Source organism: Myripristis murdjan, chromosome 21 (genome assembly GCF_902150065.1).
Source record: "Myripristis murdjan chromosome 21, fMyrMur1.1, whole genome shotgun sequence".
Classification (NCBI taxonomy): Eukaryota; Metazoa; Chordata; class Actinopteri; order Holocentriformes; family Holocentridae; genus Myripristis; species Myripristis murdjan.
The window spans coordinates 22013600-22035635 of record NC_044000.1 but is presented as its reverse complement, the minus strand read 5'-3'; the positions used below and the strand labels follow the sequence as shown (position 1 = coordinate 22035635).

The 22036-nt window shown below is 41.9% G+C and overlaps 1 protein-coding gene across 1 annotated transcript; it reads right to left on the bottom strand.

Annotated features, from left to right (window-relative positions):
* LOC115380232 (phospholipase D1) lies at positions 1-20883 on the bottom strand. Its single transcript, XM_030081323.1, has 26 exons — positions 20724-20883; positions 20322-20455; positions 19894-20039; positions 19189-19306; positions 18548-18613; positions 17896-17954; positions 17576-17668; positions 17190-17342; positions 16719-16868; positions 15813-15896; positions 15571-15652; positions 15207-15317; positions 12998-13207; positions 9845-10217; positions 8550-8690; positions 8317-8442; positions 6915-7033; positions 4362-4475; positions 4170-4280; positions 3310-3395; positions 3071-3184; positions 2636-2685; positions 2110-2244; positions 1339-1492; positions 544-661; positions 1-458 (listed from the first exon to the last, which is right to left on the bottom strand). Exons 1-26 carry the CDS (start codon positions 20881-20883, stop codon positions 234-236), a joined length of 3432 nt encoding a protein of 1143 aa, XP_029937183.1. The 3' UTR covers positions 1-233.
* Between the last annotated feature and the right edge of the window lie 1153 nt (positions 20884-22036).

The window sequence follows — 22036 nt, the reverse complement described above, 5'->3', positions numbered from 1 at the left end:
TTACCATAATTTAAAAACATTTAGTAGCAAGATTCATTGTCATTGCAAAACATAGTCAACTGAAAAATATCAATACAGTGAGGTAGCGAACAATATTGAAGTACAGTCTCACAGTGGCATCAGTCTGTATCTGTCCTCCACAGAGCGAATAGAATATGAGAAAATAATATAAAAAAAAACGGAACTGTTGCTGAACTGTTGAGGCTTTACTCACTGCACTGGACCGAGTCAGTCTATGTCCACAGCTCGATGGGCATCATGCCTTCCTTAGAGTTGAAGGAGGGAAAAAGGTTCTCCTTTGACAGAAAGAAGAAGGGAAACTGAACCAGGAAGCCCCGCACCTTTCGGAGTTCCTCACAGGCCAATACTGGGTCCTCGTGGGCCAGGCAGGGGCGGGACACATACTCCCTCAGGATCTTGTAGTTTAAAATGGCGTCAGTCGGCAAACACCTGAATACCTGGACAGGGAGCACGTCTGACAATTTAACTATCAGAGACGGCAGCAGAGTGTAACACGGTAGGAAGAAATATTTTTCAACTCACTCGATCGTACACACTGGCATTCCTGGCTGCAGTCACCATCCAAACTTCCTTGTAGAAATGGTCACTGACCGGATCACTGATGTCCACACTGGAGTCACTCAGCAGCCCTAGGACCAGCCTGAAGCAGCACAGCGACCAAGAGATTTCCTTCACACAGAGGCATATCTGACATGGCCAAACATTTAAGTTAAAATGTTGAGAGCCTCTTGCGTCCTTAATTTGATTTAGTTAGTTAGTTATTCCTTTATTTCAGACCCATGGGATCCATATCACAATAAAAACAGCACAGTAAAAAAAGATAAATACAGAGGTTTCCACCATATTCAATGTCTAACATACAGACATGTTCGCCAGTGACTCCACAGTTTATTTCCTGTTGAATCAGGTATTTGCAGGTGAGGACTAAACACAAAGCAGCATGGGAGACCAGTTAGGGAGAGAAACTAAAGAGTTTTATTTAATGGGAGGACAGTGATTGTGCAAAAATGTGTTTTATTGGTTAAAATTTTTGAAACGTTGTTTTCCAGTATGCAGAAATAGGAATTCTGTGAATTATTTGGCATGACTTGTTAAAAAATGTGAATATTATGACATATTCTCTTTTTTTTTTTTTTTTTTTTTTTCATTTCACTGTAACTAATGTGAGTCACTTGACAGTATGGTGAAAAATCAAGTGTATTTCCTTGTTGAAATTTGGGTCGTATTAGAAAAGGAAAATCTCGCACTCTTCCTGTACCCGCACTCATTTTGTTACATGTGAATCAACAACACTGTGTCATGTTCAGCGTGTCCTACCTGAAACACTCCTCCCTGAGAGACAAGGCAAACTTCCCAGCTTGGTAGCTCTCTCCATCCATGACCCCGGTGACCATCTCTGTATCCTCCACCACCACCGCCATCTCACTGTCACGCTTTCCCAGCATGCTCCTGTCATTGATGTTGGCCGAGCCTGGGAAGAAGCCAGATGCAACTCCACAATCTAAGGTCGTCCCCTCCATTGTGATTTAAATCACAATATTCTAAGTTAGATGGTGACACAATTTACGAGATATACCTTTTTGTGTAGAAAAAAAGCCCCTGCTTCACCCTTCCGTTTTTTTTTGTTTTTTTTTTATAGTGTAATTCCATTCCATTTATGAGGGATTTAATCACCTTCCTATGAGTAAAATGAGACAGGATTTGACTAACGAAGGAGGTAATTGAGTGGACAGATGCTGTTTAACGGTTCCCCTAGCACACATCTGCTCATATCACCCCCTCACTGCAGTCTCCCTCTGCTCCGCTGGATAACACTGCCATCTCCTGGACACACGAGCGCTCCTGAAAAGCCAAGCACTAAGACGTCATGTTTTGACAAGCTTATTCATCATCTGTCTTGCCCCCAGTGTTGTCTTTTCCTGTGCTCTCAGTGCTAGGTGCAAGTTTTTGTGTTTCTATTCAGCTTGTTTTTGTTGTATTATTTATAAAATACACTGACATACTGCAACATTCCTTAACATTCTCTCCTGCAGAGTCATCCCTTGTCCTGGTGCGAGACACTTTCCATTTCCATTTCATAGAACTGACCGATGATGACAGTCCTGTCATCTACTATGAGCAGCTTGCTGTGGACGTAGATGAGCTCGGTGACCAGCCGGCCATCCAGGTCAGCGTGAGTCCGCAGTCCACAGAACGAGATGTAGTTGATCCAGCAGTCAGCCACTGTGGAGACAGAATTACAAACACACACACACACACACACACACACACAGAGTGCTATCAGTTGTCCTCTTCTCCTTTTATTTCCTTGTGTTCCTCTATATTGTATTTCTTTCTACTTAATTCATAAGACCACTGTTCCAGGTTAGATTTGAGCTAATTGCCTAATGTACTCATATGATACTGCTGGCTGCAGCCAGTGCATTATCACTTAACAAGGGCCCTCGTTACACACAGAATTAGCCCATTAGAAGAGATGGAGTCTTCATTTGTCGCTTCAAAAGCCCAGTAAGTTTCACAGTTGATGGAGTGTGCATGGGGCCGGCTGGATAATGAATCTGAGGGTGGGCAGAGAGAGTGTAGAGAAGCGGCTGCCTGTGGGACGTCTACTTACTCACACATTTCAGTCTCTCGATGATGGAGTGCTCCCCCCGACACATGGTCCTGTAGGGAAACAGTGTGACATCAGGCCTCTTGTCTTGCACTTTCGCCAATCAACTGTCTTTAATTTCTCTTTTCTCCCTCTTTCTTCTACTCGACCATCCCCTCCTCAGCTCCACTTAGCTCAAACTGGCTCATCAAAGGGCTTTTTCTCTCTTTTCTCATTTTCTCTCTGCGTGGTAGAGCACTTTTTTGTCTTTTAATTGCCTCTGCATCGCGTTGGCTCTTACAGGGCCTGTTGTTTTTACCCTCTCCATTGTAATTTGCCCATCTCTCCCTTGTGCGTGTCCACTGCTTATTTAGGGTCTAATTGAGGCACTTTGGTAATTAAGGAAGAAGTCTTTGAGCGCAGAAGGAGTGTTAGAGAGTGTGTGAGAGTGGAGATTACCTGTAATTAAAGTACATGATGGCTTTGATGGCTTGGCCCCCTCCTGATGAGATGTCACCTTCAAACCCTGGCAGCAGCGGCATCACCACATACACTCGAAAACGCATTTTCTCCCTATAGTACAAGTACAACATGCGTGCATTAATGCATACTGAATACAAGGCAGGTAGACCCATTCAGAGTTTCTTTGATAAAACACACTTCTTGCATATGGCACACAGGAACTCATTCGCTCCTACCTATACGCTCGTAGGATCCGCTCTGTCAGTACATCCCCAATGCAGTTGTGGATGGTTCTGTCTGCACAGCTAATGAAGAACTGGTTCTGGACAAGAATATCATTAAACTGCACCAAGGATTTAGAGCATATTTGATGTCATCCTCAAGTATGTCTAAAGCAAAATACAAGGGGCTTCACACAAAAATTATGCAACCGAGCTGATTATAAATCACAAATGAGGTTTTATTTAAGAATGGGCCTATGTTTTGCCAGACTATCAGCATCAGCCAGTATCAGCTTTAAAAAGCAATATGGTTGTTGGTCTGAAAAGCATTTTTACTGCAGATATCCACTAAGACTTTTCACAAACACCCCACCTCCACCACCAAATGTAGTTTACGATTTCATCTAAATAGCCCTCTTCAAAATTTCTGCTGGATACAAACATAGTTTGTCAATGAAGAAATATTCATTCAATACCGACCATGTTTAATTGAGATTTCTTTTACGTTTCTTTTTTTGTTTCTTTTACGTTTTAAATACTGGTAACCTGTACCTCACCTTTTCTGCAGAGTAAAAACAATAAAAAAAATTTTTTAAAAAAGTAAAACAAAATAACATTAAATACTGCAGATATTTGGCTGATTGTGTCATTTCATATTTTTACAACAGACAAATCAGCAACAGAGCAAAATATAGCATGGCAGTTTGTTTGACTGAGCTGTACCTGCTGAAGCTGAACCCGTTTTGTACTATTTGTATTCTAACTCTTACAAAAAAGTCCTATCAGTATCAGCCGCTACATGTGGGAAGTTAATCACATGTTGGTATCTGCCTAAAAAGCAGAATTTTGCCTTGAAAAACAGCGTTTCCACTCACTTCAATGTATATGAAGTGCTTGCTGTTTTGGATGGCAGAGATGTAGGCTAGGTGGATGGATTCCTCGTGGACCTTCGATCCGATCGACCACTGGCCAACTGATCTCAGCACCTATCACAGGAGCAGAAAAAGGCCCTGAGCGTCCGGTTCACTTCCCATCGTGACTGCTGCTACCGTCCATCATGTCTTTACCTGGACGTTAGCCTCTGTGTGTCTCCCCCACCGGGGTGGAAGCACCGTGCTGGCAGAGAGAGACTTGGGCAACAGGCAGGGGAAGCACATCGCACCTGAACGCTTTTTCACCAGCTACACTTAAGAAAAGCAACGACACACAAACAGAAAAAAAGGAGCACAAACTCACACGCACATGGAGTATACTCACACACACATACACAGGCGCAAAAGAGAGAGATGTTAGTTAGACAGACAATTAGAGACTTGATTACAAAATATAAAAGCACTGAGTGAGGCTCCACGAACAGAAGTTTGCTAATTACAGGACAGAATAGCGTCATGATGCTGCATTTGTATCTGGCCTTTCCAAGTTGGCCCTGGCTCTGTTCAGACAGATGAACGGCAATGGGAGATTAAAAGTCACCAGGCTGTTCACGTTTACCTCAACAGTAAGACTGATTAGAGAAAATACCGGGTGAAGCAGGGTAAAGTCTTCCTCTCACTGCACTCCTCTTTGCTATTGTCCCTACCAGACACTATTGAGAGTGTCTGTCTGCAGTCCTGAGCCATTCAACAGATACAGAGGGAGAGGTTACAGCAGGGTCTGCCTCATAAGGAGGCTATTGTTCCTCAGGGCCAATCAACTGTCTTAAAGGTCGTTCGTTCAAAAAAAAAAAAAAAAAAAAAAACCCACAAAATGGCATGTTCACATGTACAGTAGTGACTAAATTATTTTTCATACATCGTGACACAATGAAGTGGCCGTCAGTGGAAGGTGTCTTAATGTCCATCTTTGTATCTGTGCAGATTAACACTCTATGGTCATTATTTTAATCCAGATTGCTATTTATTTTCAGCCTTTCATATAATGCCTTCCCCCCTCTTCACACATTCTTAGCCTCATAAATAAGGTGGCGGCGGTGCAAATTAGCCGCCTGTATCTCATGTCAACATCCACCCCTGGTCCAGGCCTGATCTTGTCCTCGTGTTTTGAAACAGATGGCTACTACTACAATAAAAAAGTAGCAAATTATTTTAGCAGCAGGCGGCTAAAGCAATTAACAACTGGCATAATGTGTTGATTAAAATCCATTCAGTCTCAGTGAAGAAAGAAAAAGTCTAATTTTCCACTCAGTCAGTTGGCATGAGTCTGAGAGAAACACCTCTTAGAGTACAGTGACCTTGACCTGACCACAGCTGGTGCTTACAACGACCAAAATAAGATGCTAAAAGCCAATTCGTTCACCACTGCTATAGGTCCATAGTACAGTAACAGGTCTGTCCTTTTTTTGTTGAATCTGTTACAGTAAAGGATGAAAAATGCAACAATCTTAATGCTGAACCGTTTTTATGGGATGTGTTGCATTGCCACAAGGTAGACATCTGTTTCTGTGCTGTCGGATGTGGGATCATGCAAGACAAGTGAATTACCGTACCTGCTGCACTATGTAAAGTATCTTGTCATAAAAATTATTCAGATTTAAAATAATAACTGCAAGAATTTCAATTTAGGCTCAAATTCTGTCTCACCATTGCACACAAATTGTGAAGCTTTCAGATCTAGCTTTCATCTGGGGTTTCCTCTGTGTGACTCTTTTCTGCCTAATTAACACAAAAATGTTCTACCTTTCCCTGAAACTGAAACTAAAACACCTGTTTCATGCTTCAAATGTATTTCCTCAGATTGCTTCCTTTTCATATTCCATTTTTCTTTTTTTTTTTCTTGACTTTGAGAATGGAGTTCCTTTGTGAAAGTGATGGATGCGGAAAATGATTTTCAGGCCTAGTTACCTCATCAGCAACAGTCAATTGCCACCCCATTGACCACTGAGCACCCAATGAGACTGCACTTTGTCTTTGAGCCAGAAATTCTCATTTTCACTAAACACCTAATCAGTCCCATTCATCTGGCTATGGTTCCCTAGTTCCCCTGCTCTACACCTGGCTTTGGCTTCTTTAATTACTGGGAGACAGGCTTTGTCTGATCTGGAGCCAAGCTTGGAATATGAGTGGCATATTCGGAAAGAAATCATACAGGCTCAAACCAATTAAATTACCCACCAATCAAAGTAGAAAGGACTGTAATTGCAGAGAAAGGGGAACAGTGAAAGCCTTCAGTCTGAGCATTGAAGGTATTATTAGCAGGGAACACTGCCTACCTGCAGGGGGTGCTAAGCTCAAACTAATAAATGTTAATCCAGCGAGTAATCTCAAAGATCACTTGGAAAGGATTTTTGGGCTCACACACTTTTGACTGTGACTGCCGCACTCAGTGCAACATTTAGTTTATGATATTTCTTTTTTTAGCTGTGTTATTATGTCAAATTGGCATATGATGCTTGTGAGCGAGGAAACAGAGAAAGTGCAAATGGATGTGACATTATGAAGACATTATTATAATCAAACTGCAATGTGAATCAGGACTTGGTCTCTGTAAACTATTGGTAATATTAAAATTAACAACAGAGTAAAAGACAGACGATACTATAAAAGTTATAGCTTTAAGGTGAGGAGTATATGTCAATAGGAAAAAAAAAATGACTACAGTTGAGATGAACACATTTTCCATACCTTTGTAAAATTCCATCTCTGAATGAAATGCCTGGCTACATCCCTCGCCGCCTTGCCCTGTACTGCCACCCCTATATCATGCCAAGGCATTCTGGGAGTTTTGTACCTGTCAATAAAGTCTTCAAAGCAAACAAACAAATAGGAAAAAACAACATCACACACTATAAAAGGTCAGTCCCAAGTTGAAGAAGTCTGCTTCTCAGACCCCCTCAGTGTGTGCTGGAACATTGTGCATCCACAAAAAAGAACAGCTCCCTCCTCCTCACTCAATAAGCGTCCAAACATGGTTCCTCGTCCTATTGATGAGATCAAAGATTGCCTTTAATTTCAGTCATTCCCTGCCTGCCTGCGTTTCCCTCCCCTTTCTGTAGAAACGGTGGAAGATTTTAATGTATGTATCTGTCATCCACCCCCTCCTCCTGCTGTGTCCTACCTAGTCATTACAATGTAAGCCCCAGACCCAGAGCCATATAAAAGCCCAGACAGAGAAATGGAGAAGTGGGGTATTGAGACACAGAAATATAGAGGGCTGCAGGCAACTGACAGAAACCCCCACTGGCTGCAGAATGCAATAGTTTGGGACAACTCAGGTACAAACTGACAACTTCGATTTTGTGTTTGTTGTTTGTTGTTGTTTTTCTCCCTTTATTTTTCTTTCTCCTTTTGCAGCTCCATTTGAAGACTGCCTATATGGATATCAAAAGAGAATGCTGTTGTCATATAGTTTGTTTTCTAAATGTAACCTTTCGCTCTAACCTGCCCTGCAGTCGTATTTTTCAGATTCCAAAAATTTTAACTCATGTATGCACATGCACGCATGCACACACTTGCACGCGCGCACACACACACACACACACACACACACACACACACACACACACACACACACTCGCAGACAGATGCACGCACAAAAGCAAACAAACAAAATCAAACAACATCAAATAATATCAAAGTGAAAATCAGTGTCCTTCATGGATTGTGTGATGCTACAGATTATTTTCTGCTTGGCTAGGCACAGCTATGATTTTTTTTTTTTTTTTTTTTTTTTTTTTTTTAGACAGTGTAGATCTGGTTTGAAAATAACATTTTGATATTGGTCATGACAACTTCACAGCAATTAAGTTCATGTTGGGGACAGAACATGCAGAGAAGCCTTGATGGCTGGTCAAAAGATTATTTATAAAGATGTACATCACTTTCATTTGCATCCTAATTCTAATTATCTAAGCCAGGCTAATAATTCACATGTATCTGGATGATAGCTGTACTTGTCAGGATTTTTCACGCTTTAACTTCATAAACTGCCAGAAAATATATTATATACGCTCTCACATGGAAGCCCTCTGCTTAGCACTGGAGACAGTGAAGAAACCAAACAAACAAGTCAGTAACTGTACAATACCGTCAAATGGTTTGTTGAGCTTGACCCAGTCCTTGAGGATGAAGTTGCAGTAGTCTTTACCGTGCCAGAAACGCGCCTCTCCACACAGCTCATTATTACTGATGTGGCTCCGCAGGGAGCCTGTCTCTGGACAAACACACACACACACACGAAGAAATAGAATTGTAGAATTAGTGGAATTTTGTGGAAGCTGGCTAACTTACAACATATACAGTATAAGCGACTGGACTCACCATAAGGCAGCGGTAAGGAGTAATGGAGGCCAAGGGATCCAGACTCACTGGAGCGCAGAGACAGACTTTTGTTGTACCAATCTCTGGGTGGTAGATGGGGGAGCATCCTGGAGCTCAGGCTGCCTCCACTACTTGCCTTCTCTGAGGACAGGACACACACAAATACACACACATGCAGCCGTTTTGGCAGTTCCACACTTAACTAAGTTGCTGCACTACTGCAGCAGTACTCCTCTGAGATGATTTGTTTGGAAACTTCTGCAGTGCTCAGGCAGGACAGATGGAGGGTTTTGGGACTTCTATGATGGGTAGCTCTGTAGGTTTAACGGCACTAGGCAAAGTGTTAGATCTGATTGGTTTTGAACACTTGCCATGTTGGTGACAGTCAGAGTTGAAAGTTTTAATAACCAAAGACACTGTATTTACAGCCCATTTGTGTTTGTAATGATGTATAAAAGCTCCTCTGGCATGGTCACTGCGCTGATGATTTTGACAGATTCCCACTGCACTTTAGTTTTGTATTAGTGTTGTTGCTGGCAGCTTCAGACATCATTTTAGAATTGGGATGTACTTTAAAATGGGTTTCTCAACTACTAGGCCCCAGCCCACCAGCCAGCCTCGAGCATCACTAACATCAAACCCAACATCATCATCCCTAATTGTCTGTAGCAAAAAGAAATTTTATTTATTTATTCATGAAAATGTAACAGAATGTTTAAAGAACAACCACAAACTATTTCAATATTTATAAGTAGATATAAATGCAATAAAAATGTTTCTATCACCGTGTCTGACATGGTATGTGGTGGACATCAATCAATCATTCACGTTACAAGTTATAGGTGTCAAACATTTTTTGTATTTCCAGGCCAATTTCATTACCTACTGAGGATGGTTCCTTGGAAAATGGCTCTACCAAGGAGGATGACCAAACACATCGTGAGATACTATCCAGGGTCAGATCTTATTGGCAGTCATGCATATAGTGACATGTAACTATATGCACTATGGACTATAGATCACAGTGTAATTGACAGGATGAGTTTTACAGTCCAACTTCCTTTGTTGTTTAACATACAGTAAAAACATACTGAGGTATTATTTATTCCTAAAAAGAAATTCTCATTTTGACCCTGCTGACCCCAAGTTGGCATCTGGATGTGTGCCATGTAATATGTGGATATTTACGTGTATGTGTACTTATACAATATATACTGTATATGCATGTGATTGTGTGTGTGTGTGTGTGTGTGTGTGTGTGTATGTAAGTTTTTCAGTACGCATGTCCTACTTACTTGACTGTGCCCCCCCCTCAGAGGCTGGATTGTGTTTGTACAGGCTATGAAGGGTCTTGTCATCATACGCTCCTCTTTTGTGAGTACTGCTGCCCTGATCTTCTCCTCCACTTTCCTCCTCTTGTCCTACAACAACAGGAGGAATCACACCTCCATACCAAGGTCTCTGCTGGACTGCGTCAGGGAAGGTGACAGCGCTATAGACCTCCCCAGGATCTATCACAACTGGTGGGGCAAGGTTGCTGTATATGTGCTGCGCCTGACTCCCACCCCCTCTGTGATTCCTGGCTCTTCCTTCAAAATCAGCCAGGATGTCTCGCACCTCAGAGTAGCTGTGCTCCTCCTCATCGTCCTCCACTATGGTGGGAGATCTCTGCGGATAAACGAGCAAAGAGCTATCGTAGGAGACAAAAATCAAGTGTTGAGTCAAAAAAAAGTGTTTTGGAATATGCCACACTGTATGTGATACTCCATTAGAACGGAGAAACCATGTACTTCATGCTGTGTGCAAGATGAGAAAAAATAGAACTAATGCTATGCAGATACAAGGGTGAAAAGGCACATCTCCTTTCATGTAATGCAGCAGTTAAATGTGGTACTAATAGACTGTATGCTATCATGTAGCAAACGAATGTGGGCTTAAGATACTCTCGACTGTAGCCTCTCTGTAGCATTAATGACTCATAAAGCATCACTGCCACCTCAACTTGACAAATGGCAAATGTCAGCGGCATATTCTCCTGGTAGGCATAATTTTATTAAGTGCAAATATCACTGTGCTCCTTAGGAGACACTCTCAAAGGTTAGACCAACAGCTGTAGCAGTTTCATGTGTATTAGCCGAGATTTTGCAGCGGGTCAGGCCCCCCTGAATTGATGGATACAACCAGTGAAGCATGAGGAGGGATGCTCTAACTAAATGCAATAAGGAGACACTCAGGCTGAGATCATGTTTATTTAAAAGCCTGGGACAATAAACAAATGGTGGACAGTAAGGTAAGGGAGGGACAGGAAGAGAGAGAGAGAGGTAGAGGGAGAGAGAGAGAAAGCGAGAGAAAATGAAAGAGACTGATGGCATATAGAGGGGTAGATCATTTTCCACCGTTTATTGGCTGTGGTAATTTGTTGACTCACTCATCCATGCAGAGTCTTTATGTTTAATGCAGGCCTCCAGAGGGGAGAGGAGGGAGGAGAAGGAGGAAGAGCTGGGGAGGTGGGGGGTAGGAAATGGAAAGATGGGCGATAGGGGGTTAGGGGGTACCCCTGAGAGATTAGCCTCCACTTCTCAGTGTGAGAGACGGAGGTGAATGAATATCAACCCTTAGAGTGGGCCCCAGATGCTCCCTAATGGGGATTTCACATCAGCCAGACCAGACTCTGTATAGCCACCAAATAATTGATGGAAATACAAAAATGGTTGTTGGGTCCAAATTCTGGCAAGTAACCAAAAAGCTTTTGCATGGCTGACAAATGCAGCCTTTTTAACCAAAAAAATACACATTTTCACAATCATAACATAATCATAACATTTTTCCAACAGAGTATATCATAACTAACTGACTGCATTTGATTTAATAATTGTCCACTAAGCCCTCTTTGCACTCCTGGCCGTCCTTGAGTTTTTGAGAGTTAAGGTTAAAAATTGGTTAAAAACTGCCTAAAAAAATATTGCATATATTACAAGAGCCAATTAAAAATTTTAAGCGCATTCCTTAATAATTAAATTGTATTTTCGCAAATTATATAATCGCCCAGCGCAGTTTGTTTGCGCTAAATATATTCCATCAACTTTCTGTAGCCTTTACCTTCAGCAAAGGTGAGTGGAAGCACATCTTGCACAGTCATTGCCATGGTGAGCTGAGTTATCTTTTCAGACGGAGTGGGAGCGTCTGCGGGTTGGGCTGATAAACAATGTCATATGGGTTTACTGAGTTTGGCTTGCAGTGCTAGCACCAGCAGCCTGCTCTTTTCAACACAATGAAAATACTGCCAAGCCGTGCTGGTTTTACAAGATGTCATCTTTATGCCACTTTCCATCTAGCTGGTTTAACACCTAGTGGCGGGTGGCTGCATTACAGTACAGTTAACCAGCGTTGCACTTTAACAAAATATTAATAACTAGTTTAACTGACTGGTTTTCCTTGTGCCATCTGCAACGTTTAATCAACTAATCAACTTATCGCACACATCCTTAAAAAGAGGAAATCAACAGGCAGAAAGCCTCCCTAAATCCCAAAGCAGTGTTAAAGGCAGCTGTCAGGTTCATGTCTGGACATTGACATGTATTGTGGTCTGACACCCATCATCCACACTCAGCTGTTGCTGGCGTGCCCTGCCCTGGCCCTCGAAAGGGTCATACCCATGTGGACAAACATTGGTGGCCTACTGCTGGCAGCGGCCCCATGTGAGTCCCATTTACGGTGGGTTTACCACTGTCTGGTCCACTTAGACATCAGGGGTCATTCAGCTATTGTTAACAGCGAGTGACAAGAACTGAACCCTAAGACATATCATATTTATAGTGCATTCATAGTAAATGTGGTAAAACTGTCTGTTGAACTTTCTGAGCACCGTATGACAGACGACATCTACTTCCAAAAGTTGCTTGTTAAAAAGGAAGCAGTTCCAGAACTACGACTGGATGCGGTCATTTGATGGCCACGACCTTGGGAGCTGTTATCGTTGGAGAGTAAAGGAAGTCTGGGACTAGATGCCAGTGAGTCATCCTGGTTTGGTGGGAAAACTGGGCTCATATATGCTCATTTGAGTCCTGGACAGCATCTCTCATGCTGTCATGGTGGTTTGAGTTTGGAAAGAGTACAAAAGCATTTTTGTTGTTTTATTCTGTGTATTTTGTTTATGTTTACGCTCTTTGTTGGCCCATTCTTGCCCACTGGATGTCTGACCATTCTGGAAGGGGATCAGTCTTTGTGATGCCTTTTTCAGGATTTCTTCCATGTTTTTTTTCCGCTAATTTGGGTCATAATATGACTGCTGTGAAGTCCTTTGCGACTGAAACTGTTATTAAGGATAATACAAATAAACAAAAAGGGAAATAAATTTTTTTAATATTATTAGTTTTTTACTATGGGCTAAGGAGACAGCTGGTCTACATCTTTCCCCTGTAAGGTTCAGGACTGACAATCAACTTTACCATGGTAGGATTTGGGGAGAGGCCTGGGCTGGGCTGAGGGCTCCTCCTCACACTGCCCACATCAGTCAGCCTGTGCTGGGAGTCGTCCCAGCGGCCATAGGCCAGGTCAATGCCTCCGAGGAAAGCCAGAGACTGGTCAATCACAACGGTCTTCTCATGATGCGCCCATAGCAGTGCTGTAGAGGGCATGTGGTCTGGGTGGCGCATCACCTGTAAAAGACAGAAATACATGCACAAATTAATATACTGTACAAGTATTCTTATTATTCATTATTCATTCTGTGCTACATGGAACCATACACCCGTTATGGTGTATAAAGTTGCTTGCACTTCAGATGGAACATGTTTTCTAGAGCGCTAGGCTGTTTTTTGTTCTCCTGAGATTAGGAACAAAAATGAAATCTTATAGAAACTCCCTACAGAAGAGGAATGTAACCAGGCCACTTGCTTTGCACTGAGACTTACATCATCTTAACTTTGAGCAGTAAAACTGGTTTCCACAATATGTGAGCCAAAGATGTCACTGTGCCACATCATAGTATCCTTTGGGTACAGACGATCAAAATGACATAAATAAAGGCCTAGGGCTACCTCAGGCTATATAGGAACTGATATTGAGCCCATAGAGAAAGCAATGGACTGGTTATCTATACCCTGCTGCCTAAAATAGCAGGTCTCTGCAGCAGGATGTACATGATGTGTGAAACATCTGCGCCCCTCTGTGCACCTTCCCCGGTGTTTGATGCCTCTAGAGGAAGGGTGTGCATGCACATGCACTCACACTTACTTAACCACTTCACTTAAACACACACACACACACACACACACACACACACACACACACCAGGGCCAAGATATACTTCCCATTACCCAGCTGGTGTGTGTTGGAGCTCCTCAGGGTGTGTGCCTGTATGTGTGTGTCATGCATTCATGTATTTGTGTGTGAATGTGTATTTATGTGTGTGTGTGTGTGTGTGTGTGAGTGAGTGTCCCCAGCCACTTCCCAGTATCAGTCCTAGGAACACTCTCTCCACCAGCGCTGTCATAAGATGTGACAGAGTGTCAATCATGCCAGGGCCTGGGGTGCCATAGCGATGAGAGGGTTTTTGGTGGAACGCTTTCGTGAGCAACACCAGGGAGAAGGCAACAGCAGGGACCACACTGCAGAACAAATCGACCTAACCACTGCCAGATCTAGCTCATCCCTCTCTTTTTTTTGTCCCCCTCTGGCCACTCGATCCATCTAACCATTCTATGGGTGTAAACCACGGCCCCACCACTAAGGGACCCATCGGGGGTCCACATGCAGACAAAATGTTCTTCCATCCCCTAAGAGAGCCATCCTTGGCATCCAGCATCTAAGTATCCATCCCATCCCCATCCCCAGGGGCCTGTCCTGTACAGTAGCTGGCACAGGCTGGGCGCTGCCACTCTTCCACCCTAAAGTGTGATGTATTATGATGGCTCCATCATTCTGGGAGGCAGGGCCACAGACACCTGTGGAGGCGCTGGGTAAAGCTGATAGAAACAGACAGGACATTCTCCCTGTCTCTGTCCAGGAGGACTGTTGACGATTGATCTTAAAGCTGAAGAAGTATGGCAGTTGTTGTTTATATTCAAAATGTCTTGAGTGCAGCTATTACAACTATTATTCTGCAGTTTTAATAGTAATGCCCAATGTGAAATTCTTTATTTGATTATTCAAAAATCAGTGGTAGGGTGATAAAAATCCCAGTAAAGTATGGTTTCAGGGGTATTATGGCTTTTATACACACTGTCTGAAAAGTTTTCTGTAAGCATGCAGAAACAACTGTTTTAACTTATCAACTATTACAACTTATTAACTATAACTTATTAACTATTGAAAGATAGATGGTGACGGCTTGGTGATGATGTGTTTGCTGTGTAGAAGGCCGATGCATAGCGGGAGATGGAGGGGAAAAAGGGGAGAAATTGCCAACACTTATATATCTATATGTATATCTCTATCTATCTATCTATATGTACACGTATAGATAGATAGATAGATAGATAGATAGATAGATGTGTGTATATGTATATATGTATATAAAATATACATATACATACCAGCATAATTGCAAAGCATTTTGAATGAAACCGCCTCCTAAACATTTAAACATAACAGTTATGTTAATAGTTATGTTAGTATGGAAGTTGACAGCATTGTTCTCATTGTTTTCATCCATACCCTGATGTTGGAGTGCAGGTCTAAGAGTGTTTTCTTGGTGTACTCGCTGTTCAGGCCCATTATAACCTCCACCTCCTTATAGAGCAGCACACAGATCTTCACCCCCTGCTCCTACAGATGTATAGCAGGCAAGAAAACAACGGCTACATACCAAGATGAAACAATCCGGCACACACATAAATTAAAACAGCACATCAAGTTCAACATGGTGTGAATCAGTATGCAGCTGTTGTGATGGTGTGGCACAGTGTTTGCCTCAAAAATTGTGAAAAAAATGTTTATTTGTGGGGTGGCAGCTACTCTAGGTTAAACAGTTCACCCTCGCTACTTAATGGAAGGAAGAATACTAGCAGTGAACACTTACTGCTTTCCTTTTAAGTATATAATCCAGTCTCCAGGTGTTGCCATCAACCACCGGCCTCTTCAGGAAAATTTCAGGACTGAGCCTGACACAGAAATTAAAAGGGTTACTACCTAAATGAGTGACTGGCTTGGTATCTGCCTGTGGGGACAGCTGTACTCTCTCTCACACACACACAAGCTATATATGTTAGCAATGCTTCCTGCAGTGTAGGATAAGTGAAGAAGAGTCAAACTCCTCCATACCACCAGGCTGTGATAAAAATCTCTTCTTTGGCTCCCTCCAAAGCATCAGCAATAGCATCAAAGTAGCCTGCAGCATTGACAAACCTGTAAGCAACAGGCATACCATTGACTGCTGAGATGGGCAGTTTATGTGATAAAGCATACAACATCATTTAATTCGCAAAGAGAAGAACACACTGCATTAAAATTCAAAGGATAATTCCAACATAGTGGGGCATTTTTGTTAATCTCCTGCAGTCCCCTACAGATTTACATCACTGTACACTGTTTTCTAGTGTTCTCATATCTCATTATAGCATGGGCACAATTTTAGTTTTTAAAACTAAAAAATTTAAAGTGATGTGTAAATATTACTAAGCACTTGCAGTAAAATCAAAGGAAGCAAATTAAAACTGTAATTATATAAAACCTAGCTTTAATTTGCATTTATTTCTATGGACTACAGCTGGCAGAAGTGTCTTGTTTTGGTTTGTACACTGGCTTAACTAAGTGACTGACAAAAGGCATGTCATTATGTAACAATAGAGGATGGTAGTGTTTGTATGACTGCATTTCTGCGGAGATGCAGAAAACATGCAGTGAACTGGAAATGCTAGTCAGTTACAAGCAAAGAAGACAGAAATAAGAAGTAAGCCACCCACTCCTGTCTAGTCTTGGCTTTTACAGTGTTTCTAAATGCTATAGCTGGTTTCACACTGACAGATTACCTTTATTGACCAAATTAGACGTCTTCGAAATTGCTTTCTGTGATATTTGGAATTGAATGGGTACACATGAGCTTTACAGGCATGGCAAAAGTAGTGATTTCAAAATATTGTTCATTTTGGCATTTGTATATATATATATATATATATATAACAGCCAGAATTAACATCAAAGGTATGGAAAATATAAAAATGAGCAAACCACTGGGTGATTGTTTTCTCCCTGACAGGGGCAAAGGACCCATGGCGGTTCTCCCTCAGGAAGTCCTTCCCATACTTCTGGGAGAACTCATCGATGGAGTGGCCCCACCAGCGGGCCTGACGATAGGTGGAACACTTGATTGTCAGCGTCCTGAGAGGAGTCAAAGGCACCACCACGCATGTGTGAGTTGTAAACAAGTTGGATTACTAATGAGGAAAGCAGCTGATTACGAATACCCACTGCGAGATGAACGACATTATATTATACAACTTTTTGTCTGCACACCTTTGTCTGATGGAAATAACACGCTGTGCCCCCTGAGGACACATCCAGCATGGATGTGATATTTGTGCTATGTATGCGACGATATGGCACAGACCACACAAATAATCTGTGTGGGAGAGCAGTCAGCACAAATGTGTGAGTATGCTATCAAAGCAAAATGTAAATATGATAAGAACAGAGGCCTGCCTGGAGAGGTTCTCAATGGTGACTCCGTGGCGGACGCCGGTCTCCTGGGTGCCTATCTTGATGTGGAAGCCCTTATCATAGAGGATCACCGTTCCCACCTGGCCATCCTTGGGCCTCATGTAGAGAACAAAAGAGTCCTTCACCACCAGCCATCTGAAATATGCACGCAAGCTCACACACACAGAACACACACACACACACACACAGACAGACATCTGAGTCTCTCTGGGGGGATTCAGTTTACAGGAAGCTGAATTTGTCACAACTCAGTTGCAAGGGATAACAGAGGCAATCAATAGCATGGGAGACACATTTGATATGGCTTTTATACATGTTGCTATAGACTAATACTGAAAAAAATTGTGTCTAATTGTGCCATCTATTACCTTTTAGACCACCGGTAACAGACACTGTTGGATCCACACCAGTAACACACTGGAAATGTGTTTCCTCCTGACTTCTTCAAAATTAACCCTTCACTTCACACACATACACACACACACACACACACACACACAAACACAATAAAATCCACAAAAGAACACTACCGAATTACTCAAATGGCATAAAAAGTTAATCAAGAAAGGAAGCATAAGATTTTCTAGATCTGTATGTTTTTATTGTTCAGAGGATCCATATGATTTCATGCTTGACATCATCAAACAGCATATAGTTCACATAATAAATAAAAGGTGGACATTCTCACATTCCTTTGGGCCCCAGGTCCTCAATGAAGGAGATCTGACTGACTTCCAAAAACTCCAACTAAAACACACAGACAGAAAGAAATGCTGACGTGTGGAATATTAAAAACAGGTTTCTCAACAGTAAGGACACACATTAAAAAGCAATGCACTGAAAGTGCAATGACCAATTTCTTTTTCAATCCTTGAAAAGTAAGAAGTTCCAGAAATTACCCCTGACACATCTGGCAGCCTAATCAAGTTGCAAACTTTGTTTCAGAAAAAAAATCTTCACTTTATGTTGCCCACATTCCTTAAGAACAAATTGACTTTGTCTTAAGATGCTTACGGAGCACATATGCATCATTATTATAATGTGTCATCTCATCACTTTTATTCTGTAGGTAATGGATATTAGCGGCCATCTTGACTCTTTAAGTGATAGTTTCTTTGCTCCTGCCTGCTGTGTTTCCCCTCATTAATGCAAGCCATTCTCCATCACCGTCCTCTGTGAAGGGACTCTCCTCATGCAGGCCACAGAACTCTGACAATGATGAAATTACTGTTAGCTTTCAGGCCTAATTAGAGAGTAGATGGTTCACCTTCGATGGGAATGACTCTACTGGTGTCATTCTCTTACAACACAAGGCTTTGACTGTGAGTGGCCATGCTCACCGTCGCTGGATGGATCCTGTACATGGTTCTTTTCAGGATGTTTCTCAGGTAGTCCTCCAGCTGCATCTGTCAGACACAGAGTCAAGCCGTTTCTAACTACCAGCAACACTGTCGTCACAAAGCAAGCTGGGTGATATATCAATATATGACAGGAGACCAGATATCGCCTTGGAGTTTGATGTGATAATATCCAGATATGGCTGAAGTGTAGCCTTTCCCTGGTTATAAAGGTTGCATTACAATAAACATACAATTTTCTTAACACAATAGACTATTGTAGCTGTCTATTATTGTTCTCTACATGCTTGGTCATCATATCCACATTACTAATGACTGTATATATAACATATCAAAAATCTCATTATATGTAAATATCTTATAAAAGCACCAACAGTCATCACTACAATACTGATATCAAGGTATTCTTCAACCGTACCATGATATTAGATTTTGTCAAAATCACTCAGCCCTAATAGCAGTGCCTGAGTTATTGCACTAATAAAATATTGCCATACAAACACTGTCACCTCATTTTATCAATTTTATTACATGATACTTGAGTCCACTGTATTTCGGAGCCTTTAGATGGATGGATTCCATAAGTGATACAGTATGCTGTAATTTTTGACAACAGTTCTCACTTTTCTACTGGCGAGCTGCTCCTCTTTGACCAGAGCGTCTGGTCTCCGTGGTAACACAGGGATGTGTCCTCCATGAAAGCTCTTGTGGCATTTGAGGGAGCGTCTTCTAACAGAGTGGCTGCAGCACACAGGGGAAAGAGGTTGACAAGATTAACTTGTGTTTTCTTACACTCATTCATTTCTAATCTGAAACAAACCATATTGGATTCTTGTGAAAAAAAAAACAACAACATGAAAACGGTGCCTTATTGACTTGGAGACTGAGAGCAAAAATAGAAATCTTGAACACTGAGTGACAGCCAGTCATTCTCTTCATAGTCTAATGCTGTATGCTCACCAAGACTCTGCAAGATTTCATTTGGTTTGGAAGTTGCTCTTTCTGAAATCCCTCAGTGGGTTTGTTATATAAATGAATTTCCACTGTCTGTGAGAACATGCTGTATTTTTCCAAGCTGCTGAACAGAAGTAAATGGGGCGACAGAAAGAGAATTGGAGAGAAATTGAGTACCCTCAGCTGAAAAATGAACAGTCAGGGGTGCAGAGAAGCAGTGGGCAAAACTATGTTTCTGGCTCAAAGTCGGTTTATATCTGACTCCATGTGTTGGGTGCATGTGCATGTGTAAGTGCATGTTTGAGTGTGTGTGTGTGTGGAGGGGCTGCATATGTAAGTGAGTGACAAAAGGTGAGTAAATTAACGGTTCTTACATGCGAGTTGGCAAGGGGAGCTTTAGAAGAGCCTTGAACTTCAGCAGCTCCTGATGAAGAGCTTGGAAGTGCTTGAAACGGCGTTTGATTTTCCACATGAAGTCCCCGTGGCTCAGCTCAATCGTGTAGAGATTGGGATTCAGCACCTTTGAGGTGAGCATTTCAAAAGGAGACAGTTCAGCTCCACCGCGTCAATACTGCATTACAAGAACTTCAGGAGAGATCAAACAGGTGTAACGATACAATACTGTCTTTATTCAAGGGAAGCGTTTGGGATTCTGATATTAAGAAACTTTTGATCAGAAAACGTGAGGCTTACAAGCTTCACAGAAATAATAAATGCAGTGCAGCTTTTAAAGAGGTTCAGATGGGGCATGTAACAAACAGCGATTAAATACCTGGTTTACAGTCAATTATATCTCGCTCACCTTCAGTGTTGATGTGAACCGTTCCACCTCTGTCACCCGGACAAAAATAGGAACATTCTCCATGAACACCATGGAGTCCAGTGACTTAAATGGGAGGAAGCTGTATATCGCCTGAAAGGGAATGATTCTTGTCTCTAGAACAAAAACACAACTAAGGATTTAGTCGGCATGGGACCCAGAGACACTAAGAATAACTTTTTATCTTCCCACAAACAGTGCGGTGGGTGGTAACAAACTAAGCCCACTGCTAAAGAACACTGTGAGTCCACCATTACACTACCCAATTGCCAAGTTAGGAACTGGAACAAAAGAAAGAAGCTATTGAAAACACAAGTCTCGGCTGCTGTTCACCCTGTTTTCTGTATATAAACTCTTTGCCAAGACTGACTGTGTTTGACTGACCTTCTGGCCTGCCATCACAGTGGTCTCCATGGCAGCAGAGCTCCAGTTCGTCGTTGTCGTTAGGCAGATCGTAGCGGTCTAGACTTTCAGAGAACTGGCTGATAGCAGACTCTACATGCTTCAGGGAGGGTTTTTTCTCTTTGACTCTTGCTGTGGCCATTTTCCCGTGCATCACCAAGCTTGGGAACCTGTTTGGGACACATCACATATCAGATCTACAGAGCCAAAAGTCGAGGCAAATAAGCAGAAGTTCAAACTACAGTTGAAACTCAAGGGCAATAAAAGCACATTATGTTGAATGTTGATTCCTTTTCTATGGTCTATGTTTTGCCAAAGAATGAATCATTTTGAACGGATCAAGTATGCGTGAAAATGAAATTTCCCTCCATTATGCGTACAAAAAAAATGAACTCGGTCACTATCAGAAAACATTCTCATAAAGGAACAATAATAGATTACAGCCCCATTGATGTAAACTTGTCCGTCATAATTTTTAATGCTCTGCAGATGTTAGAATCAGAGGTAAGTTACTCACAATGATAGAAAGGCTTACATTTGACTGCTTTGTAAAGGCAACTATGACACATTTCACTTCCAATGCAATGACATACAGTCTTATTTTATGGTCAAAGCCATTTACGCCAACATTACAGTGAACATGGTGGCACCTCCAGAAAAGAACCTATGCTATGCAGATTAAAATAGCTCATTCTAAACCTATAAAACACTTTTCATCCGATGTGAGATGCCCATTATTTAAGGAAATACATTGTTATATGTGAGGTATTTTCATTGTCAAAAAAAGCTTAATGATCCTTCAAAAAGCAATATCTCCAGAGTTTGAAGAATATCCCTGTATATGAACCACTGTAATCTGAGAAAATGAGCTGTAATAACTAACAGTTAAAGAAAAGAAACAGAGGATGCATCCTCCATCGCAGGACATTGCGTGACACTGAGCCTTTTCTTCACTTTCACGCCATTTGACCCTGACCTTTCCTTTCTACTATCATTCCATGAACCGTCAGGCTGCATGCAATCAATGTCTGTCATCCTCTACGTGATCACAAGACACCGGACCCTCCCTGACAGGGCCTCTATTGGCGGGCCTGTCATCCTGCATTTGGGCCACTAGACCCTCTTTTGGTGATCCTGGGACATCTTCCCTCATTATCTCCATCACCCCGCCCTACTGCAAGTGATGCAAATAACATGGATTCTGACTGACTGACACGGATGAAGAACAAGGAGATTTGAAATCCATATTTCATGCATTTTGCATGGGGCAGTAATTAGGTGATTTGGTTTGATTT